Source organism: Haliotis rufescens, unplaced genomic scaffold (genome assembly GCF_023055435.1).
Source record: "Haliotis rufescens isolate VD_foot unplaced genomic scaffold, xgHalRufe1.0.p SCAF_53, whole genome shotgun sequence".
Classification (NCBI taxonomy): Eukaryota; Metazoa; Mollusca; class Gastropoda; order Lepetellida; family Haliotidae; genus Haliotis; species Haliotis rufescens.
In genome coordinates this window covers 2650559-2667098 of record NW_025964257.1, presented here as the reverse complement: position 1 = coordinate 2667098, position 16540 = coordinate 2650559, and the positions used below count along the sequence as shown (strand labels likewise).

Genomic DNA, 16540 nt, shown 5'->3' with positions numbered 1-16540 from the left:
GGGTAAGACATACATTCTGGCTTTCCTCCTTCATCAAGCTGACACACAGCTGTAAGTGAAATACTGTTCAAACCAGTGTTAAACCAAACCGACTAGCTGATTCTGTATAATTATAAACAATTCTCGTTATCCCGTTTCATGTGCTGATAAATAAAGCATGCTGTTAGGACCTGACAAAACTAACTACTTCTACATAACGAGATCAATGTTTTATTCATTTGTATGCTTCATGTTCATAACTAGTAAACCACATGTATATTCAACATTCTTTATCATCAACATGCGGAGGTAGATGTATGTAACTACAGGCGTGTCCTCCCCACTGACATATATGTGCAATCTACTTCCTGGTTCTATTTTCAGCCACTGTATGTGTGGGAACTGAGTGTGAGATTCATTACGTTTACCCCTGATGCAATAATATTAACACACATAAACCACAAGCAGTCAGATACGTGTACTTACCCACGTGTTTGTGACATATGTCCACCAAGAGAGCTCCAACTGTGAGGATGAGACGGGTGTACAGCATGGCCATGTCGGCAGTGTGTGAAACTAGGTCGGGTGTCACACGTAATGTATATTGGCGCTGAACTACAGTGTATATCTACTTCCAGGTTGCATGTACTGACTAAAGTAGACGTGGTATAGTTTTTAGTTTTATACATGAAAGCTGTGTGTGAAACTAGGTCGGGTGTAGGAAATAGATACTGGCGTTAAACTACAGTCTATATATATATACCTGGCTTGCATGGAAATGGAAATATATATATATTCACGGAATGATTTATGTCACTCAGACGTGTACCCATTAAACTAGGTCGTGTGTTACACAAAGCAGATATTGTCACTTGGTAATAGTGTGAACCTACTGATTGTATGGTTCTGTGTAGACATGAAATAGTTCTCAGTTTGTATTCATTCAGAATTTCTGGTTATTCATTGCATGGTGACAAACGTGGACGACCACGCAACAAACTAGCAGGTAAGGGTGCTGGGGCACAGTGCATGCGTATTGATTGTAGGTGTCTGTGTAGACGTGTTACAGACGAGTACCCATGAATGTGGGGAAGTAATACTGCCGTACGGCGTCAGGCAACAAACAAACGATTACTTTGTTTCTGCAATTTGCGTGAGTGACGCGTGCTACCGGTCGATCAGGGCTTTTTGGCGCACACCTTGTGTCATCACTGATTTTCAGTAATCCATTCAAATAATTTCCGCTGCTATTTTGCCTTTTACGCCTCGAGGAAATTTGGTTTGCAGATAATCGAGACTGGTTATGTTCTGGTGTTGACGTTGTATATCATACTATTCTCCTTTGTCTAAAAAGGGGCTGCGTATAATTTTCAATACATCACCCTCAATGTTGTTGCAGGAAGGAGAACAAACTGTGTCAGTTACACATGTTCATGTAAATGAATAAATAAACAAATAAACAAACACACAAACAAGCAAACATATAAATACAGATTAGCCTATGTATTCATACACTGGTTATTGAACAAGTGAAATGTGTAATCTTGATCATCTGGCCACTGAAATCATTTTCAGAATGACACTGGCTATATGTTATGAAACAACAGAGCAATGCCGACCTTAAGAGGCTACTCGAGTATATGGAGTTACCTAACACGTGGACCCACTGAACACATTACAAACTATGTTACATATCTTTCTTCAAAGTCAGGGGCGGTCGGGTAGCCTAGTGGTTAAAGCGTTCGCTCGTCATGCCGAAGACCCGGGGTCGATTCCCGACATGTGTACAATGTGTGAAGCCCATTTCTGGTGTGCCCCGCCATGATATTGCTGGAATGTTGCTAAAAGGGCGTAAAACCAAACTCACTCACTCACTTCTTCAAAGTCATGGTTAGCATGTAGGTCACAAATCGGAATGATTGATTTCTATAAACTGACATGCAGTGTGTGCATTAGAACTATCGCCTGGGTTTGTGGGAAATATTGTAAATTTACAGAAGCAATATTGTTCACATGTGAGCTTTATTCAAAACAGTTATTCAGTATTCATAATCTCGGAAAGCATGAAAAGAGCACTTGTTTGTTTCATAATCAATATCATATTTCTGAAATCAATGAAGTTATATTCGTTTTTTTTGTCCCTCCTCGGTTGTTTCAGATGAAGATACCTGGAAAACACGTCTGTCATCACAAACACAAAACTACAGCCACGATTATTTGGCAATGGGGCAGCCAATATAAAGTCACCTTTAGAATCCTCCAAATCATCGTCCTCTTCTCAGTCATCCTCATCCGAGCCATCTATCTTTTCTAGATCTATATGTGACAATAAACCACTCATCACTGATTTAGTCCTTATGTTCACAAAGCCAATGGCCCCACTGTGCATGTTACTGTTGTTACATTTGTCGTTCGTCTGACTTGAAAACAAATCTATCCAAATGTTATATCCCACCTACAGATTATAACATCCCAACATTGAAGAAGAAATCAATGTTTCCAACACACACCACAGTTTTAGTAATGTGCCATGTAACCACATCGACTGATAAAGAGGCAGTTTAAAGCAATGTAAACATCACAGTGAGAGTTATGGTAGGCATTGCCACTTGTGTGATATTCGTGTTTTTTTGTTCTGCCTCTGTGATCTAATGGTCAGAAGGTCTGCCCAGAGAGCGGAAGGTCTGTGGTTTGATCCCTTGTCGTGTCATACCAAAAAACTTTTAAAAATGGAACTTGTTGTTACCCTGCTTTGTGCTCGGCAATTAAAGATAAAACAAGTCCTTGTCGGTGGCTCAGAGGCAGGATACTGTTTCTGAGTGGGGAATCCATGTTTACACGAGGCAGTGCATCTCAGTGGGCTGTCAATGGCGGTCTGCAGTTATGACTTGTACAAACAAGTATACACGTACACACTCTTTACTCACACAGGCACATACTTAAACACTCACACACGCTCACACACGCTCACACACCTACACTAAATAAGGGTAATACAATTGCGACGTTAAAAGCCAGTTCACATCACCTCACCTCCTGAATTAAGGTGAATTATTTATCATAATATTGCAGTACTGGCATCTGGTTAAGTGATGACAATACCTGACTTTATACGACTGTATGTTAAAAACTAAAAACAAAACCTGGCTGATCAGGTTTCCTCATTTAGGTTCAACAACATATGCTGCTTCGCACCATGTAATAGCAACAGGTTAAAGTCCCAGAAATCTGACACTGATAACAATATTTCATCAGCAATGTTTCCATTATGTTAACGTGATCATCAAAGCGTTTTGTTAATTTATTTTGAAAATGTATTTATTTGCTATGTGACATTCAGTGACAAAGGCGATACATATATAGACACGAGCATAACCAACATAATTTAATGTTATGAAAACGTGAAGTGAGTAATAGCGATGTTTTGTTGTTGGATCGTTGTTGAACACCGCACTCAGCAATATTCAAGTTATATAACGAAGGTCTGTAAATAATCGAGACTGGACCAGACAATCCAGTGACGATTACATAAGCACCGATCTAACCAACTCAGCGAGCATGACCACCCAACCCCGTTGGACGCTTCTTATGACAAACGTAGTCGCCTTTTACAGCAGGCACGGGTTGCTGAAGACTTATTCTACCCCGGATCTAACGATGTTTTGACTCAAAGGAAAGGAATATAATATATTGCACATGTTCCTTGGTCTGTTACTGGATCTGATATGATGATGTCTTCCTTCTTCGTTACTTATTGTCATGGTCAGAACCTGAAAAGTATAGAACTACATGTAATTAAACACAGATTATATGACAGATTTCATATCACTCACAATAACATGACGTGCTAAACGTGTTACATTGGGATAGAAAAGAAGGCATATGCATCTGTTTAATGCTTCGTCCATGGCAATGACATACGATTCCAACCAGCAAGAGTGTTTCATGTTTTGGTTACCTTGAGAATTTGCTCCAGTGTTCTGGTATGGTGATGCTCTGATGGACTCATAGGTCACAGGGGGAGTCTCTGTCATGCCTTCATAGGTACTTGTACCTGCTGCAGCATCCGCTGAAGATGTAATTCATTACGTATTTAACAACAAATCCAAATCATAACTCTCTTCTTCTTACTGGCACGTCAATATTACCTTCACTGGAATACTTAAAATTAAACAGTATTGAGCAAAATGCAAAATCTATATCCACCTTTTGTATTCTCATAAATCGTCAACTGTGAATACGGTTGTTTTTCTGATTCCTTCACATTTGAATGCTGGGCTGGGACATTTATCTGATCTGAAACAAAACAATGTGAAAACATTGTAATGATTTCAGTGTTAAACGGACCCATATATATAGTAATATCAACAAAAGGGAAACCCAATAAACAGTACTAACCTAATGATGAATACCCTATGTTGTCCATTTCTACAGTTTCAGGATTCCTGGTGCTGCAAAAATAATAAGGTCGGTTTCTAAAAAAACATAATATAATGAAGCGATTAACTTCAGTATGCAATATTGTTTTTAGTTGTCTTATTTTGACAACTTATCTTGTTTATTTTTTTGCAAATGTTCCGTTCATTGTTATCTTTAACTTTGACATTTATAATACCTTTTTCGTAATGCAGTTTCTGGAAAACAAAAATAGCCACATGGTACATAATGTAAAAAACACGTCACACATACAACAAAACTCGTCAATCACGAAAGAAACCTTCAGTGCAAGAATAAAGTCAACTTTAAATGACTGCATATAAATATATTAATAACAACCTTTAATCAAACATTTGTTGGTTCAAATGTATCCTTTTGTCAATATCAATGCAGATTAGGAAATCCTAGGCCTGACAATTATACATTCAAACGCATGGAACATCATAATGAAATTATTCCTGTTGACAATAATTTTACAATAGAAATTTAACTAAATACCTTTCAGAATATGTCCGATCCTAGGCCTGTAGCCTGTTCTGTACAGTACGATCAGAATAATTCCCTCAAGGAGCATAGTAAGAAGCATGCCTCCGACTGTGGATCCTGCTATTACCCCTGCATGCGAAGATGGAGATTCGAGTTTTTGTTGATTGGGTGGATCTATAAAATAAACAAAATATCATCACAGACGAGTGCTTATCCGCGTATGTCACTTTATTCAGGTGAAAGTGTATTCATTTCCAGGTTCCTACTCTCAAACAAACTAATTTGTGATTGGTTGGCAAATAGAGAGTACTACAAACATTACATAGTTTTTTTACGAAACTTTCTATGTTATCTGACCGAGCGAAAGCGAGGTCAAATATCACAGAAAGTTCACGAGTTTCGTAAAATATGTATCTTATAAGAATCAGTGAGGTATATTTTTCATTACCCACGTTAAATATATATTCAAGAGTAAATACATAACAACTTTCGTTCGTTGACAGACAAAACTGAAACGGGTTGCAAAATCTGGTTGCGCATGAATATTGACATATGCCCTAATATGGGCAATGTTGACATTTCTGTGCATACGCATTAACAACATGCTCAAGATTCTTAATATTATATATTACCTAATGTTTGGTGTTATTGATGCTGCAACTGTTAACAGATATGTAGGTCACAACTCATTGGCTCGAACCCAGATACACAGTTTCACGTTGAATGAATAGATATAAGGAACATTACTTGAAGTACTTCTCAATGGGAAATTACTTAAAATATAAAGAAGATGAGTTATGTTTGTCTACATAAACAAGGAAAAAGTAGAACTTCCAAATAAAACATATGCTTATATATTAAAATTTTATGGTGATCAGTTGTTAATTGATTATCAGATTAAACAATTTGTGTCTACTTGAGTGACACATACCTCCAGCAGTCCTAGTTTCTACAAATACATATCTGTTAGAATCCACATAGTCATTTCTAGCATGTAGTCGGAATATGTGAATATCTCCTGGTGTAAGCCCAGTCACTTCCACCACCATCATCTTGCCGGTGTCTGCATAGGTCTTGTAGACAGTCCAAGTTCTTGTAGCAAACTTGAGATGCTCAAGCAGAAACGTCTGAGGGTGTCCACCATTGAAACCAGGCAGCCATGATAACCATACCGACGACGTTGTTGCATTATCCAGGTCTCTAAACTGTGTAGGTACATCTGGTGGCCCTGACAACAAATTAATATGAAAAGGAATGCTGTAAAAGCTTTATCAGAGAATGCTGTAATGTTAAGCTCTTTATTTGTACAATGAAGATGCAATTGTTAAACAACAGTCAGAGATAGGTATTGAAACATATGAACAAATCAGAATATCGCGGCTCACCTTCAGACACTATGCTGACTGTATATGTCACTGAACTGCTTTCACCGTTGTTGACTGTGAGACTGTAGTCCCCGAAGTCCTGCTGTTGGAGGTTAGTAAGGTGTAGTCTGGCAGTGACCGAGATGGCGGAGACAGGGATGGAGGAACCAGTGAGGTCCTGGCTGGTGCTGGTGGTTCTACTCCAGGTGAATGTAGGAAGGGGGTAGGCCAGGACTGACACAGACACGTTCACGTTACCACCCAGTCTAGAGGCGTATTTGAGTTGCTTGACAGCTGTCTCATCAAGTCGAGGAGAACCTAGTTAAATGTAGACAACATATGCAATGGCTCTGGAACAAATAATCTCCGTTTAGTATTATGAAGACTAAATGTATGGAGTATTTAGAATTATTTATCAGGAGCCTTTCGTTGTTACTTCAACTTTGCAGTATCAACATTAGAGACATGATAACACAAGTATGCATGCATACCGAGGGCCGGCCATTTACTCAACAGTGTTATTATCATAGACAAAGTTGCGACATAAACCATCAATACTACCATCCGTATAGAATATCCAAACAGATTACATTTGACCAGCAACTCCACCCTCTGGCTGACAGGTGCCCCGATGTTGTTAGTGGCAGTACAGGAGTAGTTCCCTCTTTGTCTACAGTCTGCTGACGCCAGTCTATATTCTGCTGTCATGGAGTTATCTGCCCTTGTCAACTCCTCAGTTCCATTCAGTAATCTGATGACTGACCTTGGGTTACTATCAACCTGGCATCGTAACGTCACCGGATCAGACTCGTTAACTGCCAATGTACCGCTGAGTGAGTTGACGGTGAACATGATTACAGTTGCTGGGTCTGAAAAAATAAATATAACTCGTTGTATCTTTGTCACGGAAGGTATTGGCTGTACATGGGACTTGCTTGAAGAGTATACCATAGTAAATGTGTGACAGTTAGCGCATGCGCTAACACAGGTATTTTTTAAAGAGAGTGCTTAAGAACATATACGTTTATCCACAATATTAACCTAGAAAGACGCCAAACACAAATGCCATGAGTATAGCGTGCTAAACTTAAAACTGAACATTGACGCTATCGACTATAAACTTACATTGAACATCAACACTGACTGTAAAATTGTCATCAGTGTAGACTTTATACTTACACTGATCATCAACACTGACTGTAACACTGTCACCAGTGTAGACTATACACTTACACTGAACATCAACACTGACTTTAACACTGTCACCAGTGTAGACTATATACTTACACTGAACATCGACACTGACTGTAACACTGTCACCAGTGTAGACTATATACTTACACTGAACATCAACACTGACTGTGACACTGTCACCAGTGTAGACAATATACTTACACTGAACATCAACACTGACTGTGACACTGTCACCAGTGTAGACAATATACTTACACTGAACATCGACACTGACTGAAACACTGTCACCAGTGTAGACTATATACTTACACTGAACATCAACACTGACTGTAACACTGTCACCAGTGTAGACTATATACTTACACTGAACATCGACACTGACTGAAACACTGTCACCAGTGTGGACTATATACTTACACTGAACATCGACACTGACTGTAACACTGTCACCACTCCCGTGTGTGTTGGAAGGCTGACATCTGTAGGAGCCTGTCTTAGATCTGTCAGCTTGTCCCTGGAGCACGGCTCCACTGCTGAAGGCTGTTCCATTGTGAAACCATCTGTAGGTACATCCGGGTCTACAGATGGCGGAGCACGTGATTGATGGAAGAGCTTGGTGTTCTGTCACAGTGTAGGAGGAGATGGAGGGGGTCAGGGAGATCTGGTAGGGCCCGTCTGGAATACATGGCACTGAGACACTGATACCGTGATAAAAGATATAATTATACCTCTAATAACACACATGTGGAAAACAATGATGAGTTGATGATATTCATAAAATTACTTTGAATTAAGGATTGACTGTGTATTTTTTTCGGTTCATTGAGGTATGAATCGAAAAACCGATGTGCAAACTGTATGAATCCGCGTAGCGGATTCTTACAAAAGTTTGCACGTCGGTTTTTCGATTCATACCTCAATGAACCGAAAAAAATATACGGTCAATGCTTATAATTAAATTCGACAACGTTAAACATGTTTTATCTACAATAGTTTAACCCAAAACAGTTGCATATATCAAAACAGACAAAAATGACGACATTGATAAACATTCCAGGTGTAGGAATATATACAGTGGCGTGACATGAATCAGGTGATCGTTTAATTTATGCACATAACTTGACACGCCTACACAGTCAGTAGCCAATCAACGGAGAGTGGGATTAAAACAATGTTCATTAGACCTGTCAATTAAGGCAAGAGGCAAAAAGAACTGCAACAGTCAGACTGTAACGAACCGGAAGAAATATGTCGACCGAGAGAAGGCGGCTGTTTCAAATAACATGGTCATTTACTGCGTGATTCAAACATTACTTCCTGATTACGGTAAAACTCAGTTAGAGAAATGCTAGTTAGAAATGAAACCCGAAGACATGAAAGTTGAACCGAGACGAGCGGGGACAAAAACAGGCGAGAGAGCCTGCACGTTTGCTGTTTCATTCGTTTTCGGCCTTCGGTTTCAAAGGGTTGTTTGGAAAATGAATATGCATGAAAGTCGCTAAATGTCCTGTGCATGACGATACACGTGAGCAGAAAGGGAATTCCCTCGACTGTAATATTGGGATTCCCCGACATTCCGAAGTAATAAAAGTAGTGCGCCGCGGTGGGCGTGGCTTAATTTTTTACATTCATTGGGAAATGAATGCAATAACACGTGACCAATTCAGCTAATCAAAATGCAGGAATTTCCATGAACACAACGAAAATTTAATTATAACAAAATGAAAACAAAAAGTATAGCCTAGAAATGTGTAGTGCTCAGCTTTCTCAGAGGTCGACGGCAAGAAATGATAAGTTGCAGATTCTGTAATAACTTAATAATATCATCAAAACTAACACCACCAGTCAACAGGAAAATATGGACGCATGGTATCAAACTCGGTTATGTGTATGCGAGGAGTCCCCGAGACACGATCGAGGCATCAATCAGTCACTTTTGTCATGTTGCCTGTGCGATTTTACACGAGTCAGCAGGTAGTTTATAAGTTATGAGGTGAGGTGAAATGTGGTTTGAGGACTATTGCACTATAATGACGTGAAGGCACATGTGTGTGTGTGTGTGTGTGTGGTTGAACTAGTCCGGACAAATGCAGTGTGTATAGCGCTAGCCCACTGAGATGCGGCAATTTAACAAGAATACTCCACTCAGACACAGTATACCGACCCTGAGCCGACCAGACCTTGTTTGAGCCTCTTAATGACAAGTTCTATTTTGTAGCGTATTTTGGTGGGGCGCGTTCGGGAATGGAACGGCATTCCGATCTCTGGCGGGCGTTCTGTCCATTGGACCATAGAAGCATTCTCATAAGTAAAGGAACTGATTGTGATTAATGGTGCGCTAAGACTGGGGATTGCATCGGTTGACATTTCTAGCCGTCCATTTTGTCCATAGGGGCTACTCTTATTTGCAAAGTTAAGTTCAAAGAAGTAAGTTTGTTGAATGGTGTGATGATGGTTTGACCAAGAATAGACCCATAATGATTTTTTACCTGTGGGTGAGAAACAAATTAATTTAGTAGATCCCTGAGCTACCAATGGAATGCGAACAGCCATATATAACTAACAAAACGTCACTGGCACTCCCTTCCAGTTTCGTCGAAAAAAGCAGTTTTTAATGTTAATAATTATGTTTTATTATTATTAGTTTGGCTAACCATGATTGAGCATTACGGGATTCGGTAATGTGTAGGCTGTACTCACACTGAGGCTCCATGTTGTACCCCTGGCTCCACTCTGACTCCAGACCCTGACTTTCTCTGGCTCTGCATCTGTAGCTGTGACTGTCCCGGGAACTCACTCTGAAGGTGTAGGGGGAACCAGGGGAGGTTACTGTGATGTCAGTTCTGTCACGCTGCCAGATGTAGGTCAAGGTCAGGCCATGGTCAGCTGGGACAGTGGTAGAGGTGGAGCTGCAGGTCAAGGTCACTTGCTGGTTGTACACTGGAGTTGTTGACACTGGACGGACAGGTGTTGTCGGCTTGCCTTTTGAAAGAGATCATTTAGAATTTAGAATTTAGAAGCATTGTTCTTACGGTTTAATATATAAATAAGAGATCTATAGTGAGTGAATTCGTGGGTGAATGCGCAAGTGAGTGTTTGTGTGCTTACTTAAGTAATATAACTCTAACAACACCAAGGGCGTAATAAAAATGGGCTTCTCATATTTCATCCAATTGGAGAGCCAAACCCCGGTCTTCCTCGAGCTGTATTGTTTCGTTGACGTGTTATGATTTTTAAACGTGAATTGCCCAACCACAAACTGCATCCCCTCCTATTCGTAAAAAGGCTGACTATTACAACTTTAACTTGAACTGCAGAAATTTACGGGTTCGAGATGCCCATTTCATCTATAACGGTGCAATTCGCGTCCCAAAGTGATTACCATGATGTAAATGAACCGTGTCGTCATCAACGCAGGGCATATTGGTCACTAGATACAAAGGGCACAATTCTCTGTCAGGGTGACGCCAACTAGGCGTCATACACAATGTGACTCATTAGATACAAGGGACACATTTCTCTGTCAGGGTCATACACAATGAGACTCATTAGATACAAGGGACACAATTCTCTGTCAGGGTCATACACAATGAGACTCATTAGATACAAGGGACACATTTCTCTGTCAGGGTCATACACAATGTGACTCATTAGATACAAGGGACATAATTCTCTGTCAGGGTCATACACAATGAGACTCATTAGATACAAGGGACACATTTCTCTGTCAGAGTCATACACAATGTGACTCATTAGATACAAGGGACACATTTCTCTGTCAGGGTCATACACAATGAGACTCATTAGATACAAGGGACACAATTCTCTGTCAGGGTCATACACAATGAGACTCATTAGATACAAGGGACACAATTATCTGTCAGGGTGACGCCAACTAGGCGTCATACACAATGTGACTCATTAGATACAAGGTACACATTTCTCTGTCAGGGTCATACACAATGAGACTCATTAGATACAAGGGACACAATTCTCTGTCAGGGTCATACACAATGAGACTCATTAGATACAAGGGACACATTTCTCTGTCAGGGTCATACACAATGTGACTCATTAGATACAAGGGACATAATTCTCTGTCAGGGTCATACACAATGAGACTCATTAGATACAAGGGACACATTTCTCTGTCAGGGTCATACACAATGTGACTCATTAGATACAAGGGACACATTTCTCCGTCAGGGTCATACACAATGAGACTCATTAGATACAAGGGACACAATTCTCTGTCAGGGTCATACACAATGAGACTCATTAGATACAAGGGACACATTTCTCTGTCAGGGTCATACACAATGTGACTCATTAGATACAAGGGACACATTTCTCTGTCAGGGTCATACACAATGAGACTAATTACATACAAGGGACACATTTCTCTGTCAGGGTCATACACAATGTGACTCATTAGATACCAGGGACACATTTCTCTGTCAGGGTCATACACAATGAGACTCATTAGATACAAGGAACTCAATTCTCTGTCAGGGTGACGCCAACTAGGAGTCATACACAATGTGACTCATTAGATACCAGGGACACAATTCTCTGTCAGGGTGACGCCAACTAGGAGTCATACACAATGAGACTCATTAGATACAAGGGACACAATTATCTGTCAGGGTGACGCCAACTAGGAGTCATACACAATGTGACTCATTAGATACCAGGGACACAATTCACTGTCAGGGTGACGCCAACCAGGCGTCATACACAATGTGACTCATTAGATACCATGGACACAATTCTCTGTCAGGGTGACGCCATCCAGGCGTCATACACAGTGTGAATCATTAGATACCAGGGACACAATTCTCTGTCAGGGTGACGCCAACTAGGCGTCATACACAGTGTGAATCATAAGATACCAGGGACACAATTCACTGTCTGGGTGACGCCAACTAGGCGTCATACACAGTGTGAATCATTAGATACCAGGGACACAATTCACTGTCTGGGTGACGCCAACTAGGCGTCATACACAGTGTGAATCATTAGATACCAGGGACACAATCCCCTGTCAGGGTGACGCCAACCAGGCGTCATACACAATGTGACTCATTAGATACCATGGACACAATTCTCTGTCAGGGTGACGCCATCCAGGCGTCATACACAGTGTGAATCATTAGATACCAGGGACACAATTCTCTGTCAGGGTGACGCCAACTAGGCGTCATACACAGTGTGAATCATAAGATACCAGGGACACAATTCACTGTCTGGGTGACGCCAACTAGGCGTCATACACAGTGTGAATCATTAGATACCAGGGACACAATTCTCTGTCAGGCTGACGCCATCCAGGCGTGCTAGAAGAGATGATCGTGGGTTCGAATCCACGATTCACCCTGTTTATGATTCTCTGTTTGATGGCAGCACACATGTCCTCGTGGATTTCACAAAAGTGGGAAAGATGTCATCCTACATCAATAGTGTTCACTCACTCACTACACTCAGTTTGTTTTCATCAATTGGCGAGTTTGTGTTCGAGATCTGATGTTGTGACGTCTCGTCTCATGATCAGGACACGCCCTGTCGAAAAGTACATGATGAAATGTTGTTTAAGTTTTCAAACTGTTCTAGTGGATGTATGTTTTATTTAAATAAGGATTTCAGTGCCCTAAAACATTGTTTGTGTGGTACCGTAGTGTTCAGCGTAAACGAGTTCTTATCTTGTTGGTCTGAGGTGAACAATGTAACGTGATCCACCAACATCTAGACAAGATAGTTTGTCTTAGATTCACGGCAAGTAAAATACAAACATACATCCACTGTATCCCTGAGTAGTACCTGACTGTTATTTAGATTGTTGTCTACTAATGGAAGCAAACATAAGTTACTGATATGTTTTCATGGATTTACATACGTATGTATGTATGTATTTATGTACGTATAGAACTCCAGGAATAATGGATGCGTATGAATTTGATAATCGATTAGATTGACAGATAATATACATCAAAGTCCTGGTATGACCAATCGTCCTTATTTGCAGTAGGAAGTCTAAAAATATGATTCAACGATTTTGTATATGTTACATTGTTAGACAGGTGTGATCAAACACATACATGTAGTCAAGATTATACATGCATTTTATCTTTCTTCTGAATATGTTTCTGGAATATTTAGAGGGCTAATCTATTTTCATCGCATACCAAACAGCAACTGGTTAAATAGACACTCACCAAGAACAACAAGTTTCTGTCCACAATTTTGTATCACAATAGTAGCCCCTCCACCCCTACACGTGTATGTCCCTGCATCAGATGTCTGGATGTTGCTCAGGGTGAAGGTGACATTCCTGGCTGCTATGTCCCCCTGGTTCTCCAGTCTACCTCTGTAGCTGCCAAACACAACAGATGCCCCAGCAGCTGTCACTGCAAACACAGTGACACCAGCAGGACCGACAGTGTAGAAACTACTCCCTGTCCCAAGACTTCCCTGTGGAACCTCCCAGCTGAACCTGGCTGTGTCAGACACTGCAGACAACACTGGACTGGCACTGGGTGCACCTGATACAACACCTGCAGGAAGAAGATATGTGGATGTGTAACATGTAGCATGAGGTGTGACCGTACAATACGCCAAGTGGAGTCATGTTCTGTCTGTTTGACCTTTTGTGATGCATAAACAAGATCTTCTATTATCTGATGTAATTACTGCTTAATCGTCAATTTTCACTGCACAAAAGAATAAGTTAATAGGTAAAACTATACAATCACTGCACATGACGTACCTGCAATGACATACAGCAGAGCAGCAGGAGCTATCTTCATTATGCTGCTGTCTGGCACCTCGCTGAGATCTGGAATTAAGATTAATTGTTTGTCATTTATTTAGAGACTGTCCTGAGTGTCCATAAACTATGCTCTGCATTAAGGGGATAAAACAAGGACTTGTCGGACAGTATACTGTGTCTGTGTAGAATAGTCATCTTAAACTGCAGCATGGCATCTTAGTGGGGTAGAACAATTAAACCGGCATTAGTTCGGATTATTGCATCCAAAGACGCGCACATAGTGTGTGTGATAGTAGTGATAAACTGTTATTTTCTCATGAAAATAAATGCATATTTCACACAGAACGCTGCTATTCATACGCACACGCGCACGTACATGCACTTCACTATATGTTTGGAATAACCCCATTATAAGCCCACATCCTCCCCTGTATGGGTGTAGAATGACACGTCCATCCTACCAGCTGCCTTATGTCGTAAGTGTGATTTTGGTGTTAATTTGTACTTTTGTTATGGAAATAAAAATATGTTTCACACAAAAAGCTGCTATTCATATACACAAACACACACACACGCGCACCGACACACTCACTCACACACACAGACACACAGGCGCACACACGCACACACGCACACACGCACACATGTACACATGTACGTACAAGATAGTATAAGTGGTGGTCACCTTGTTGACCCGACTAAAATAAGCATCACTGTTGTCATCATTGCCATATCTACTCATGTTTTGTGTTCTCATGACATGTTTATATAGATTTATCTGGTTTGAACAGTATTTTGGTTGTATCACAGCTGGGAAACCCGCTCTAAGAGCAAGGGCATGGTGCTGAGAATAAATAATAGTAACAACTTAGGCCACAAGGCAGACCAATGACTGACAGAAATACAGTCAATCTGATAATGTGTCAATATCAACTGTGGAAAAAAGACTGGTATGCAAGCATCCGTATGATTAACGACAGTTTTGAATATCTTTGTCAATAACTTTCTCATTTTCCGCCGTGAAAAAACCCCAAAACTGAATAATTTCGCCTTGACAAAAACATAAGGTAGCTACATACAATATTTCCCCTGTTTCAATATTTTTATGTACAATGTATCAATAACTAATAATACAATGAATATCAAGAGTCATAGCCAATGTACATTTGCATGTTCTGCGTTCACATCATAAGTACATGTATATAATTACACACTAAGATTCCCGTGCAAACGTGTGTGTGCGACTGTCGTATTCAGGACTAAGGGACACCACTCTGTTTAGACAACAAAGACCCCACGCTAGAATCGAAATTTTACCAACTAGATATTACCTGTAAAGATATTTGATATACCCTCCAAGTGTAAATATCTCATACACAGGCGACACATATATATGTACACTCAGAGGCCGTGTCAAAGTACTCGAGTACAGTGAGATATTGCGGGTGACTCATTCAATACATTAGGTCATAGAGAAGAAGCGTTCACAGTTTGCATGCTCAACATAGTGATTCAAGTAAACATTGACAAATCTTATGTCACGTGATAAGGTAAAATATATATCGATACACATACCAGCAGAGACTTCAAGTTGTCAATTAGATATCGTCGCGGCAGTCATGGTGTCTGGCCGGATAGCTCAACACGGAAGTAATGTCCACTGCACTCGCTACAAACTAGTTCAAGCGTATCTAAATATAGCTGCGTCAATCTGTGGTGAGTGAGTGAGTGAGTGAGTGAGTTTGGCTTAACCCCGTTCAGAACAGTATTTCAATTATCTCATGAGTGAGTGAGTGAGTGAGTGAGTGAGTGAGTGAGTGAGTTTATTCTTAATAAAAATTGAACACCTGTTGGGTTTGGGGAAAACCGAGCTCGTAAACATTAAAAATATACTAATCTAAAACCAACCAACCAAAATTTAGGTGCTAAAGTAGGAGGCACCAGTGTTTGGATGAGGCTGAAGCATTGCGTCCCAGGTTAATTAATAAAAAAAGGTTGTTCATCCTTGACTTTTCCCTGACATGAGATACCAATGCCGCTGTTTAACTTGAATATCCCAATCATCCCACTTATCCCAACGTAGTTTTATCTGGTCGCCTTGTGGGTCGATGACATTTCATGCTGTGGATCAGTCGCGTTGAGCCTCAATGCGATGCCACCCTGTTGTCCTCTCATGTATCATTTCAGTGGAAACCTGACAAGTCAATGATGAGTATTCATCTCCGTTATACAGATGGCAAGAACCTACCACCATACTTTGTCCCTTGGTAGGCAGTCCAACGAATGCCATGACAACTCTGACAGTTTACCCCTC

The 16540-nt window shown here is 40.5% G+C and overlaps 3 protein-coding genes across 3 annotated transcripts in view; all 3 read right to left on the bottom strand.

The window, feature by feature from the left end:
• The window catches only part of LOC124119607 (mucin-5AC-like), a 198063-nt gene extending 197462 nt beyond the window's left edge, over positions 1–601 (bottom strand). The window contains exon 1 of the mRNA XM_048385047.1: positions 466–601. Within this exon, the coding sequence (XP_048241004.1) occupies positions 466–538 (73 nt within the window). The 5' untranslated portion in view covers positions 539–601. The remainder of the gene's footprint in view (positions 1–465) is intronic.
• The window catches only part of LOC124127346 (protein turtle homolog B-like), a 278974-nt gene that overhangs the window by 214531 nt on the left and 47903 nt on the right, over positions 1–16540 (bottom strand). The gene's annotated exons all lie outside the window — the stretch shown is intronic.
• Positions 3492–15890, bottom strand: LOC125374187 (protein turtle-like). Its single transcript, XM_048385051.1, has 14 exons — positions 15802–15890; positions 14224–14292; positions 13673–14011; positions 10161–10442; positions 7878–8135; positions 6857–7135; positions 6288–6584; positions 5834–6130; positions 4915–5076; positions 4595–4613; positions 4378–4430; positions 4186–4275; positions 3938–4048; positions 3492–3749 (listed from the first exon to the last, which is right to left on the bottom strand). Exons 2-14 carry the CDS (start codon positions 14261–14263, stop codon positions 3727–3729), a joined length of 2250 nt encoding a protein of 749 aa, XP_048241008.1. The 5' UTR covers positions 14264–14292; positions 15802–15890; the 3' UTR covers positions 3492–3726.

Excerpts from the sequence above, each read along its gene's own strand:
- LOC125374187 (XM_048385051.1), bottom strand. The coding sequence starts at position 14,263 with ATGAAGATAGCTCCTGCTGCTCTGCTGTATGTCATTGCAG. Across the intron at positions 14,012-14,223 it reads TCTGCTGTATGTCATTGCAG|GTGTTGTATCAGGTGCACCC; the intron begins GTACGTCATGTG and ends TTCTTCCTGCAG. Across the intron at positions 5,077-5,833 it reads AGAAACTAGGACTGCTGGAG|ATCCACCCAATCAACAAAAA; the intron begins GTATGTGTCACT and ends TTTATTTTATAG.